General features: G+C 36.4%; 1 protein-coding gene across 3 annotated transcripts in view; it reads left to right on the plus strand.

Moving 5' to 3' along the window:
- Positions 1–14,333, plus strand: part of LOC120543437 (VPS10 domain-containing receptor SorCS1) — a 1,156,507-nt gene that overhangs the window by 982,367 nt on the left and 159,807 nt on the right. For all 3 annotated transcript variants that reach the window (XR_005636356.1, XR_005636351.1, XM_039776557.1), the window contains exons 7-9: positions 971–1,089; positions 6,649–6,738; positions 11,800–11,979. Coding sequence is in view for 1 of the 3 variants with exons in the window: in XM_039776557.1 (XP_039632491.1) it covers positions 971–1,089; positions 6,649–6,738; positions 11,800–11,979 (389 nt within the window). In the remaining 2 variants the exon portion in view is untranslated. The remainder of the gene's footprint in view (positions 1–970; positions 1,090–6,648; positions 6,739–11,799; positions 11,980–14,333) is intronic.

The raw sequence follows: 14,333 nt of genomic DNA on the forward strand, positions 1-14,333 counted from the left end.
AGCTTTTTCAGTTTATTGGGTGGTTAATTTGAAACAGTCCACTTTTTAACATTATGATTTGCATTTTTCTTTACATTTTTATGCATTTCCTGAGGTGTTGTTTGGTTATTTATGCATATAGTTAAGAGATTTTAACCCAAGGATTTGAAATTTGACATTAGTTTGCATTCAGAAAGTATTTGAAAAGCTCAATTTCCCGAAAGTAAATATATTTCAAAAACTAATGGAAGAACATGACGATCTGGTGTCTGGGCTAAATGATGGCTTTTGGCTTTTTTCCATATTATTTCATTACATGAACTAGCAACACTAAAATATGAATTGTGCTTGTGTGGGTAACTCCGCTTGTGTGCGTCACATGAAACACTGGATTCCTGCCTTGCAGTCATTTCTGCCACTTCGACACCCCCTGTAATTCTGAAATTAATAATGTGGTTACAAAAAATGAATTATGAAGTGAATATATATTAAAATAAGATTGCAAAGTGAACCTGTTTAAATACATTTAAATATTTATTCTGTATTGTTGTTTGACCAGTTGCTCTTTTATTATTCAAAAGGAGCAGCTCAAACGCACTTCAATACATATTAATACCCAGAATGGAACTTGGGCTCCCTGCATAGTACCTTTATTAATTATTAATTTATTATATTAGTCATATATTATATTAAATTCAGATATTACTTCTTTAATGTCATAATTTCAGTGAGAGTGTGTTTTTTTTCTGTGAATTCTTTCAGTGTGAGCATTTTATTAATCAGTCCCATTATGAAATGCACCATAGACAGCAAGACAAATCAGAAGCTGCACATTACTTTTTATCTTCCATTTTTTAAAAAAGGACTGGTTCACTGGTGCCTTTATGATAGACAGAATTAATATAACTCATGCTTAGATGTCAGAAAAGCTTTGCCCTTTTAGATCATTGCAATATTTCATGCAATGCCTTTTTTTCTCTCTTTTTAAAAGGTGCTCAATATATCACCTGCAAGCTTCAAAACTGCACTGAGGCCAACAAAGGGAAACCATTTCCTGGACACATTGATCCCAATTCCTTGGTTGTTCAAGATGAGTATGTGTTTGTTCAGGTATGTAATTACTGGGTATGTTTGGATTTTTAAAGAAAAAAAATGAAGAAGAAGATGAAAAAACTGTGGTTCTGAGAATCAAAAATTCAGCATGACTGCACGGCTCATTCCTAATTTATCAAAGTTTATATCCTGCCTCCAGAGGTGACACTAAAGGTCATATCTCTGAGTTGGTGTTCCATTGAGCCAATAACCTAATTCTGAAAATTCTAAATTAAATTGCTGCTTCTGATCAAGAAGCAGTGAAAAATCCCCAAAGGAGGATGGATTATTGCCTAACTGAATGATGATTTGTGCTTTAGTTTGTTTCATTAGCTGAAGAACTTAACAGAAGAATACATGTTAAGGCAATTTTGATACCTGCATACAAGCTCTGCATAATATTGAATATCTATCTATCTATCTATCTATCTATCTATCTATCTATCTATCTATCTATCTATCTATCTATCTATCTATCTATCTATCTATCCACAAAAATATACATATAATGCATTTTCTAAATAAACCTATAATAATATATAATATCATGGCAAATGAAAAGTTGCCGGTGGAGTAATGGTGCTGCTGCTTCCCAACCACAAGTTTAAAATCCAATGTAGCTTTGCTTTATTCCTAGGAGAGAAAAAGTCATAGCAGATACAAACAATAACACAGCAGTCTCCACTGTAATATCTATAAAACCCATGTTAAATATAATATTTAAATTGGGCCAATTGTCACATATTGTCCAGTCAGATAAACTTACGTATACAGTATATAGTATACATCGATAGTAGAAAATATCACACAGTTAAGGAGCAAACTGTGCATAAGGCAGTAAATTTAAAGTAATATAAATATGTAGCTGACTCAATAGTCTTCAGACACTGTCTCTCAAAGCAATTAAAGCAGCATCATATTTAAATATCCTTGCCCTACTAGAAAAGTTTTTAATTTTACGAAAGCAGGCGTGAGAATCTGACTTGCACTGAGAAAGTCAGTGGCTTTTCAAAAACAGTACACATCTTGCATCCTTAAATTTCCTGTTGACATTTGGGTAATAAGGCTTAAACCAGACATAGTACTGTATTGCTGCTTGTGACGGTGTCATTGATGTCATTACGGGAGTTATATGAACCATTTTTGGTGTATTTTTTAATACTTTTATTGTTATTATTGTGAGTTTGATGACTGCTTGAATGTTTTCTTCTGTTGTCTTCACTGTTTTGTGAGGTTTCCTGGGGGTCCACTACCATATTATTTGTAGCAACAATGTCCATTATTAGTCTTATAATTGGGCACTGTTTTGACATGTAACTTTTTTTTTATCCCATCTTAAGATAGCAGTGTGGCAATAGACACATCCATGTGCTGCACTGAAGACAAAAACTTTTTTTATGAGTATTTTTACATGAATAATAGACAAGGGAGTCGGGACTCTGCAGTTTTCACCTTGATTTTTTTTTTCTTCTAATCTTCTCTAATTTTAAACCCCTGCCTGTCCAACAATTATGTATGGTGCCCTACTTTGACAATCTCAGCAAATTAAACATTTCTAAGTTCATGGAGGCCTAATTCAGGCCTTCAAAATTAACAAAAGCATCGATAAAGTTAATCCACCAGAATTATTTTGAATGAATAGCAAATCAGGCATTCAAGGGCATCTTTGGAAATTAAGCTAATAGGCAATTAGGACTGAAGCCGGGAAGTCATGTAGTTGATATAGAAATATTGACAACATTTAAAAAACTCTAGATGAGTTATTGAAGCAACTTAGCTCTTAGGTAGCCAATCAAGCTTGATGGACTGAATGGCCTTCTCTTATTTGTCAATTTATTATGTTCTTCTGGCACCTGTACACACCGAGAGTAATGCCAAGATGAATCTTAAATTAAAAATTCTGGTGTAATTATTGCCTAATCTACATTAATAATGATTATAGGGAGAGATCAAAGTGACAGATAAATGGGCAAAATAAACCATATCCTGCTTCCCTTCTACACTTTCCTTGTGGGATGTCATCCTATCTAATCCACATTACAAGGATCTCAAAGTGCCCTTCCCATCTCTTTCCCTTTCCTCCCAGTTTTTTCATGTCTTCTGCTAATAAGTCTTTGCTTTAAATCACCTCCTAGCTGTCTAGTCTAGGGCTAAGATCTGTCTGAGGATTCTTCTTTCATGTGTGTCCCTGCTCCCAGTCACTAGTCATACAACAGTCACAAGATGAGAGGGGAAGAGAGAATTTAAATGCCGTCAAGGCTGTTATCAGTGCCTTTCAGTCTTGTTTTGTTCACAGTATTGAGTAGAGAGTATGGACTTTTTTACTCATTGCCTGTGCATTGAAATTTGCCTTTAGTGTTTTTCTATTCATCTACATATTTTACTCTTAGACATATTAACTTCCACTTCCCTCTTGTTTTCATATTTTCACATTCTCACATTCTCTTTAAGTTTCTAATCTGCCAGATATTCTTTTGTTTCCTGATTGTCTTGTTACCCTTTCTTCTGTCTTTTAATGACCTATCAACTTTAGACTAACTTGATTTTTACAGAAGATTCCCAAATGATCAATGTGGAAATGCAGGCCTAATTATTTGATAGTTTCATCCATCATTTCAACTATATATACTGGATTAATATGCCTTTACCAATTAACCAGAAAGACCTATGACACTCCCTACGTCTTTAAACAATGTGTAATCTGAATAGCATTATCTTTTCAACATACTTTAGCAAATAAGAACACCAGAAACCCCCCTAATGACAGTTACACTGCAAACTATGCCCTGCTGTGTCACCTATACACCAACTCCAGGAGTCTTTAATTACAGGGCACTGTTTCAGGTCAGTGGTCAACAGATAAACAGGTCCCCACATACAGCACACCATCTGCTCCACTTTTAGCAATTTCCAGGATTCCATAGTATCACAATGAACAATTATTACAAGAAAGGGGTGCCATCCAAAAGGGAACAAAAACAAGTGATTCCCACATACAATAATTTACTTTCAGAGTTCCTACTTTGTGGTGTATCGTTTTTAGACAGACCCCCATTAGCCACTTTCTTTGTTACATAAGTGTAAAATCTAAATCAATGTGTTTCATGTTACTGAAAATGATCAGTGTTGAATGATTTCAGCATAAGAAAGCCTTTGTATATTATGGTCTGTTATAATCACAACACTGACAAAACAATAGGAAGAAATATATGTTTATCTGAAAGTAGTTTATAGATAAATTAAGTCTAAAGTGGGGAACTATGTTAATTTGACTTAAAAGGCATCATATTTTATATTAAATATATACTCTCTAGAATAGGGGTCTGCAAGTCATCCAGTCAACCCGAATGCTTAATTAGAAACCAACCCTTGTCATTAACTTTATGGCTTGGAAGTGTTTTTATTGCTCCAGGTAATTCTTATATCGTAGAGTTTTTCCTTTCCAATGTTCATCCAAATAATTTGTAGTATGAAGTGGTTTAATAATTTTTTGTCCTTCACTTTTTCCCTTGAAATAATGAAATAAAACTTAACCAGATAGTTCACAACGAATACATACAGGAGGAAATGGAAACAAGTTAGAAGGATAAGTGCTGGTTCCTTTGTCATTTACAAAGTATATCTTATTGCTAATAAGGAAACATTAAAAACAGTGAATTCAGCTGTTAAAGACTAAAGTCCCTAGGGGAAATTTGGCTTTTTACAGAAGCTCTTTAAATAGAAAACTCATATTGTAAATAGACAGACAAAGTAATATATACATAAATACACTATGATCTGAGCACATTCCAGAATAACTAGAAAGGAAGAAAACTTAATAAGAAAGAAAAAAGAAAATTTCAGACTTCACTTTCACAGTGAGGCATTACACAGGGATATTGCTGTTGGCATAAAAGGAGCCACAGTTGTGTTACTTGACACACTTCTGCTTTATAATTAATTGGCTGAAAGTCCTCAGAGTTAATGTGTCACAGAGAGTATGTGCAGCATTGTTAATAATGGCAGTCAGTTTCGTTTTAATTCTCTTCTTCTCTACGACCTCCGGGAGGTCCAAAGTGCATCCCATAACTGAGCCTGCCCTTTTAAATAAGTGATGTTACCAGCAAATCACACCAGAGTGTAGGAAATCACACTGGCCATCACAGAGTTATAGAAGATGTGAAGAAGGATGTCACTTCTCAAATTAAAGGAATACAGTCTTCTAAGGAGAAAGAGCATGATCTGCCCTTTCTTATATAGTTCCTCTATGTCCAGTCCAGCCTGTCATTGATGTGGCCCCCAGTACTTGTAGGAATGCACCACCTCTAACTACGCTCACTGAATAGTGACCAGACATAGAGGTTCTTTGGTGCTTTGAAAGTCAATAAATTACTGATGTTACTGATGTTGCTGATGTTGAGGTGCAGACAATGGAAACAAAGTTCTCCACCTGACTCCTATACTCCTTCTCACCCACCCCCAATCAAACCCACTCCATAAGTGCAGAATCATCTGAAAATATGTGCAAGTGACATGATCAGATGTTATATTTGTAGTCGGAGATGTACAGAGTGAAGAGAAAAGGAGACAGGACTATTCCTTGTGGTGCTCCAGTGTTGCTCACATCCTGAATACATCCGTATCAGAAAAACTGCCCTTGAGTCTCAGAAACTTCAAACTGCCTGACAAACTGTTAACAATCCAGAACACCACAGGCACATCCACCTCCATATCTCTGAGTTCACCCCTTAACAGAGATGGCTGGATGATATTCAAGAAACTGGAGAAATCAAAAATGATAATGCTCACATTGCTCACAGTGCTGCCAGCTTTGTCCAGGTGAGAATAAGCCTTGTGGAGCAGACAGATAATTGCATCCTTCACTTCAATCTTTGTCCAGTAGGCAAATTACAGTGGGTCTAGGTGGTCTACCACAAGAGGCCTCATATAATCCAGGACCAGCCTTTCTTGGTCTTCATGATGTGAGATGTAAGTAAGTAACTAAGCAAGTAAAATAAGTAAGATATAAATAAGCACAAAAATGTTGCTTGAGCAGTAAGAGTTTCAATTGCTATAATTGACGACTCATTAAGAACTTGGGTTAGAACAACAAATGCAGCCACTACAGCCCTCCAAAATCGACTACTCTACTTACTCTATAGGAATGACAGTTTATTGATGAGTAAAAAAGTAGCGTGTCCCTTCTTTGATATGAGTGCTGTCAGCTTGTTACACTAATCTACAAAATGTGTCATAGTCATGCATTAGACCAATGTACATGGTTCAGTCTAAGAAATAAGAAGTTATACATTGAAAATTGCTCACCAAAAAAAAAAAATCTCTGCCTTCCGAGCAGCAGTTGATCTTTGAAGACACAGTTATGCATTTCAAGGAAAGCTTTAAATTATAAATCGGTGCATTTAAAGATGAGCATGAATATGCAAGTCATGGAACAAGCTGCAGGGCCTTGTATTAATAATAGTTTGTTATTGTGCTGGTGGTCCTAGCTCTGGTTATGAAAGTTTCATTAAATGCAATATAGAATGTATTAATAAAGGGGATGCTGTATGAAATATTAAAGAGGATTTCTAATTGCAGGTGTCAACGGGAGGTCGGCCAGTTTATTATGTGTCCTATAAAAGACAAGCCTTTGCACAGATGAAGCTGCCGAAATACACACTGCCTAAGGTAAAGAAGATGAATAACAAATCAACATATACTTTGGTTCTGGGCTGAAAATAAAACAGGACTTTGTGCAGTATCTGTCACATTCTAAAAATGCATTCTTGGCCGCATAACACTGAGGCTTCCTCACACATATTTGTTAAAGTTAAAGGATAAGTATATAAAAGATATAGTATATAAGCATTTGCTGTGCTAAATTGTGTTCTAAAGTTAAGTGATTTTTATAAATTTGAAAACCTATCTTTCACATTCTGGCACTTTACAATGGATTGTATTGGGCACAGAGGAAAAGTTTAAAAACTTTCTCAATATGTGTGTTTTACCAGCCAAGACAGCATGTTTGTGACAACTAAAGGGATTTGGAAATACTCATTTTATCGAATATTCCTGGTGCTATTTTTCTTGTGGTAAGGATACTTTTTCTATTCACAGGTGTGTATTCTTACATAAATTCAAAGTTAAATCAAAAGAAAAGCTGTAATTTTGTGTGCTAGGAGAAAACCGGGGGGTAGGGGGGGCAAAAAGTTGTTGCACAGGGAGGGCTGAGCTACCACACACAGCTGGTCTTTCTTTAAAATGGCTGAATCTCATAACATTGGTGTTTTTTTGTTCAAAAATGTCATGTGGAAACTATTTTAGATTCTGGGTGTAATCCCCAGATGCAGATCAATACTGTCTTGGCTTGTAAAATGGACGTATTTGGTACGTTTTTAAGATTTTCCTCTGTGCCCCATAAACTGCAATGTAAAGTGCCAGTGCAGGCAGGATATTTTTTTAATTTATAGGAAGCGACTAACTTTAGAACACAATTTCACTTGGCAAATGCATATATAACATGTCTGTCAAGAAATAACTTCAACTTGAAAAACACTGTGCTTATCCATTAACAAAACTTTTGCCTTTCTGTTAGGTAAACACAATGAAACTAAATCTTATTGAACTTCCTCTTGTATGGCACAATAAAGACAAATAGCAAGGCACAAGCATAATCTACTTGGAGGTTGTGCATGTTAAGATAAGACCAGTCATTACTGTATATACTGTGAAATGAATGTAAAAGGTAAAAATGGTACAATCAGATGATAAGGGGTACAAAGATCAAATGTATGCATATTAATGGTTTCTGCAAGTTTATTAATAATTCTAAAAAGAACAGGCAAATAATGGTTGGTGACAAATAAAAAAAACAAAAAAAACACGTAGGCAGACAATCCAAACTACCTTTGAAGAACAGTATGCTAATACATATATTGCATTATGCAAATTCAGTTAAGAAGCCAAGTGAAATCCTTGATACTGTGTGCGTATCGTGGGCTTTAATTTTGAAGCAATAACATTTTTTTTCTAATCAACGTCCTTTAAAGTAGATTACTAAGGCTTGAATTTCTTTCTGTAGTGCGCTCAGCTAACAGCTTGTGAGGAGTAAATTGTTATCCTTGCATTGCACCAAATTATGAATAACATAACGTACTACAAACAATAGTGAGCTAACACTTCACTGGCCATTCAAGCAAGCATAAACTGTGACCTCAAGGGCTGGAAAAATTGCTAGACTAGTTATCTATTATTGTTGGGACTTTATGTGAATATATAAAGGCTTAAGTAACATTTTATAATGGATGTACTTCCACAGGGTTTACTGTCTTTGATGTCTGTCGAGGCACTGGTGGCCACATTGATGAGAGAATCGGGTGACTGCTGCCAGTAATGAATTGCTAGAAATCAAAATGACTCAGAATTAAAATGCTGCTTTCATTCTTCGATTGCCTCAGTATGGCTAATTTGCCATATACATACAGTAAAGTGTCCCCAATATGTCAGTGATCACAAAGCTGCCACTGCACATCTTGTCTTTTGACATTCCAGTATTCTCCTTTATATGTTTGTTATTTTCACAGACATCTTGCCAGCAGGTACAACAAGCATGGGTACGGTAAATAAATAACTGAGTATTTTAATCAGTATGGTATCTTTACAGATTTATTATGGGTTTAATACATTCTTTTCTGCCTATGTGTTTTCAGCATATTGTATTTTTCTCATGATTTAGTGCTACCAAAATGCCATTTTGTTTTGTATATGGGTTTTGCCATTTCTTCGTCTCATCATCCGGATGCCGCCCCCAGTATCCAGAGAGCATAGTTTAAAACGTTGTGATGTCTGACGTCACTGACGCCATGCTTTAAATATCCGTGCGATGGACCTCTCCTCTTCTGTAATTGTAGATGAAAAAAACAAAGACTTTTGTGGGTGATTTTTTTGAATTCTAGTTCAGAAATCTTAAGCCTCCCACTTTGAATTTGACTTTTGGTAATCATTTTGGCTTTGGCAACATAATGTCCTCTTGGTTAATGAGCCATGTCTGGCTTGCAACAAAACTTTCAGTCCTGATGTGTTGTATTCAAATCTTTCACTGCTCAGTTCACTGGAAATACAAATGTAGAGAGTTACAGAGCAATGTGTTTTGGTTTAAGGTGGAATTGAGCTATGAGACAATAATACAGATTTTGGGATTTGCTTTAATTTAATGTTATTTTGAATTTGCAGGCTAGCACTTCAACCATGTGAACATAGTTACAATTTCAAAGAAAAGGAATGAAAATGAAAAACATGATAAAGCAAAAGAGCACCTTAATAAAATATTAAACAGTAGCTTCACTGCAAAGTTCATAAGTTAATGAGAAGAACTGACTGTTTTATCTTTATCTAAAATGTCTGGAAAGTTCAAACACGACAGCAACCATAGTAAATAAATGGATAAATAAATAGATAAATAAATAAACATTATAAATTCTAAATAAATAAATAAACAAAAAAACAGGAAAATTGAGGAAAGCTACTAAACACAGTTGTTCTGCCGGAAAGGCAAAGAAAAACAGACGGTGACCTGGAGAAACAAAACCATTAAACACACCAAAGGGTCAAAACCAGAAAGACTAACTGACATGGACCAGAGTCTGAACGATTAATTCAAAATGCAAAGCATTTAGTGGAGCAAAAACTCATACAAGCACTAATGCACACTTCAAAAACTGTTTGCTTGAATCCACAATCTTTGAATGTAGGCTAACTGTGTACATTTAGAGTGCGGCATCTATGATATAATCTCACGTGACATCTGAGGCCACTCTCCCTATTGACAGATCTCTGCATCATAGCAACCATTATCCAACAAAGAGGACCATACTAGAAAAATGAGATGGTATCATGGAAATTCAAAACAAAAAGACAAGATAAATATTAAATAATAATAATAAATAGTATTTTTTTAAAGAAATTTTTAAAGCTTCAAATACATTTTCCTTCCTTCCAAACTGTGTCTCTTCGGAGAATCCTTGGGTACCGTTGGTTTGACTTTGAGTCAAATGAACAGTTGCTCACAGAGTCCCAAATAAGCCATGTTGCCTGCATTGTGTGGGGGTGTCAATTACAACACTACGCCACAATTCCCCGAGGGTGATCCAGCTCACAGCATCTCTCACTGTTGGGGGCCCGAGTGGCTGGACCAGTCCAAGAAGATGCCAATGTTAACATCTGGCTGTGGCTGATAGATGGTAATTTCCGGAGGCAGGTGGGATTGGACTGTGTGTCTACCAATGGGGTTGGCGACTGGGATGCTGAGCTGTTTCATCATGTGTTGGGTGTGGCAACACGCTGTACTAGTGCATGCTCAAAAACCAGACATGACAAATAAATTTTAATAGGAAACATACTCAGTTTCAACTTACAACACCAAATCTTTGTTAAGAAGTTGACTTAGACAATTCAGAATAATCACTTTTAGAATTTTTGGACATTTCCACTTTCTGAAACAACACTGAAAAGGGTCTCTAAGAGGAAGTTAGCTGGTGAAAGTGCATAGCTTATGCGTTGGAATATGCATCCAAACTGAAGATCTGATTTTGTGATGTTTTTAGGGTGCTGTCTTATACTGGGCAAAGCAAGTGTGAGATGTGAGGTGAGAATTATATTAATTTTACTGGGTAATCAGTTGTAATGGATCTCAGAAATTACCTACAACCCCTTCTGATGAAACCAACCATACCCAGTGTTTCCTTTTCAATAGTATAATACTTTGAATTATTGCAGAGATGTTCCTCAGTTAAGTACAGCATTTGCTGTACAGTCTGGAATCTTTTCAGGTATTACAGGAAGCATGGCAAGAAAGGTATTAGTGTGCGAGATGTAGGAGAAGAGGACTCCACAGATCTCATGAATTAGTAAGCTGTGTTATTATTATTATTACATATTTATTGCCTCATTTCCTACCCGTTTTTAAGTTCTATTCACCAATCTGGGATCATTTAGGACTTGTGCATCAGTCTAGGTAATATTCTTAAAGGATCAGGCTTACTTACTGAACACAGACACCTAGAAGTCCATTTTCAACCACTGTATCTTTAAAATTATACAAAAGAAATCATAATTATAAGAGACTGTTACACAGATAAAATTAAAAATATTGAATTGAAAATTGCTATGGTCTCCATTAGGTAAAATTAAGTAGAGGACACCCTTTTAGGTTTCAATATAAAAATGTTTGTGTGGGTCTAAGGAGGACCTGAATTTCAAAGCCAAACTTGGTCTGTGACTCATTATTTGAATTGAAACTCAGTAAAATATAAGAAGAAGCTGTGTCTGATTTACACATGGGACATCATTTGTCTTCACTGGTGGTTCCGGGGCACTCCAATGTCTGTTTTTGCATATGCAATATGTCTTCAATATAAGGGATTCGGTTCATTTTGTTTTATTCCCACATTTAGTAGTGGTGATGGGGCTGATCACAGCTGGTGTCACAACAGGCACAGTTTGGCTAAAGGTCAAACAGGAAAAGACGGCAGGTGTGATTGCTCTTTTATTATATCCAAAGATAAATTTTCTGCACATATCCATGCACAATGTTCTCTAAGGTTAACCCTATCAGTGCTCCTAACAGCAGTGTCTTTAATTTTATTAGCAGCATTAAATCTGATTAAACTAAGTTGTAGCTTGAATAGTCTTTTTTTCAGCCTGTTTATAAGAGGCTCAAAATGAAATTCTGTTGGTTTCTTTTTGTAACAGGACATGCATGTCATCAGCACCGATGAGAATCGGGTGGTGGCTGCTGTGCAGGAGTGGAATCAAAACGACACCTACAATCTCTACGTATCCGATGTACAAGGCGTCTTCTTCACTTTGGCTTTGGAGAATGTAATGAGCAGCCATGGACTCGAGGGAAATATCATGATTGACCTCTACGAGGTATGTAATATTGTGAGCCAGACCATTCTCGAAATTCTAATACTATACAAGATGGGTGTGTATCTCAAAGCAACATCTTTCACTGTAGCATTTGAGTGAATGAATAGTAATTTTATATAGTGCCTAACTATCCGTCTCCCATTTGTTATTGCCACACACCTGATCCTGCTTAATCCAGTTTGGCTGACTAACTAGATAAACCAGATTCAGAAAATGGGAGAAAACTATCAACTGATTCATAAAAAACAACACTACTTAGCTCTTTTAACACTGCAACCAACTTTGGACATAAAGTATATATACAAGCAGCATACCACTATTAAGGTGGTGGGTGGGAACAGGTGACCTTTTGTAAATTATTCTCTTTAATGTGGGTGTACCCTTGCAAATCCAGGAATGCCAGATGTCCCACCTGTCTACTCCATTGCACATTGATGGAGAAATATTGTCTAATGGGTATCCAAACTGAGCTGTTTGGAGTGATATAGGGCAGGGCAGGAGCTATGCTATACTGTGCCCTGATAATCAAAACTGTGATAACACCTGCTGCCAAACAAACAAAATAATTGAAGTGGAATGATATTTGGCATGTGACCCAAAGGGCAACATACAGAGGTACAATTATGGAAGGGGGGGGAAGTGAGTCCAGGGTGTACACCAGGATTGTAAGCAGTGCGATGTGGCATTTAAGGCTTTGGACCTGAAACCCTCAGACCCTGCTGTGTGACCCTGACAAAATCATGTCATGTGCCTGTGCTCCAATTGGAAAGACAAAATAAAAGTAACCAATTGTATCTGAAATGTTGTAAGTCTCCATGAATTAAGGTATCAGCCAAATGATAGGTAATAGGACTGCCTGATCCCTTAATTAGAAAGAGACAGAGAACAAGGAGGAAATGGAGGGTCGTAAGAATGAGTGTTGCAAAGAACTTCACTAATAGGCTTAGAGATGCTGGAGAAAAGGGTATAGAAGGGAGTATGGAAGGAGGTTCGTAGGCCAGCCTATCTGGTAGACAGGAAGATTCACCTAGTTGAGCACAGCTCAGAGAAACTCAAATATTTGTGACATTGCTTTTTTTTTTTCGGGACTTGACGTTCTTCTTTTTTTTCTTTTTATGTGATGGGTGGAGTGTGGTGTCCGCTTGAAGAGTGTGGGAAGTTGGACTGCCATACATCCTTTTCTGAGCTAGTGACTTCAAGAGCTGTGGATGAGGCAGAATGATGTGCATGCCCCCTAGCATTTCTCTCCTGTGATTCCCTGTGAACAGTCCCAGCTAACCTTCTTAGCCTTATGTTTACCCTCTGAATAATAAGCTAAAACCATTACATTTTTTTCAACAATTTCATGTAACAGAAACATTCAAATATCAAAGTGTCAACTTAAATACAGTAGAGCAGGTATATCTAGTATCTGCTGTACAGATGCAGATTCAGTACACGTCCTTTGCGTGATGTGTTTTGAAACCAATGCATAGTCCAATGTCACAATCACAACAGTTGAAACGTGTTTCTTTTTGCAGTTTTTCTATAATTTTTCTCTGTTGCTCGCGAATGAGAAGGTAGAATGTCGTAGCCTGACCTGCAGGATCAGTGTGCCCCTTGTGTTATTGTAGGCTACCACACCACAAGGCTTTGTGACTTCCTCTTTTCTCCTGACACGAACATCAACAGTTGTTGCATTATGAACAGTGATTAGGGGATTAACGTCTTTTTTGTCCGTTAAGTTGATCGCGGTCATTTTTGCCTTTTGCCATGCACCCCACTGCAGCTTTATGCAACTGAAGTTATTAGGCATATCATAGCATTTTGGTCATACAGTGCCATGTTAACGTCTGATGACCAGTTGACAGTGTCATTGCTATCGCTTGATTCAACTGATGGTTCAGTTTCAGTTTGTTATAAAACTGGATTTACAGCTTGTCATTTACATGCCATTGTGTGTTTCGGTTCAATTCCCCTCTCCACTCCTAGGAAATTGATTAGTTACTATAGAATGCAAAGTACATAGTAAAATTAATGATTTTTTTTGCAGCATGATAATTTATTTACTAGATAACAAACAGAATACTGTCCTGAGTGTTATTAACCCAAGAGACACTCAGGCTAAACCATTATTTATATAGATTTCCTAGCCTGAGAGATACTCAGGGTTAATGTCAAGGTGGTTAAACCCATTTTATAAATAATAAATTATTATCATTAATAAATCATTCTGGGTTTGTGGAAGGTATGAAAGCACTCTCTATCTTTCATTGGTTTAAAGTTTAAATTTATGACAAATTTTAAAATGATGGAACCTGCAGTTTAAATGACCTGGTGTCGCTAAGATCGAGAGAGTGTGTGATTGTGCACTT

The sequence above is a fragment of the Polypterus senegalus genome, chromosome 1, assembly GCF_016835505.1.
Source record: "Polypterus senegalus isolate Bchr_013 chromosome 1, ASM1683550v1, whole genome shotgun sequence".
NCBI classification, from domain to species: domain Eukaryota; kingdom Metazoa; phylum Chordata; class Cladistia; order Polypteriformes; family Polypteridae; genus Polypterus; species Polypterus senegalus.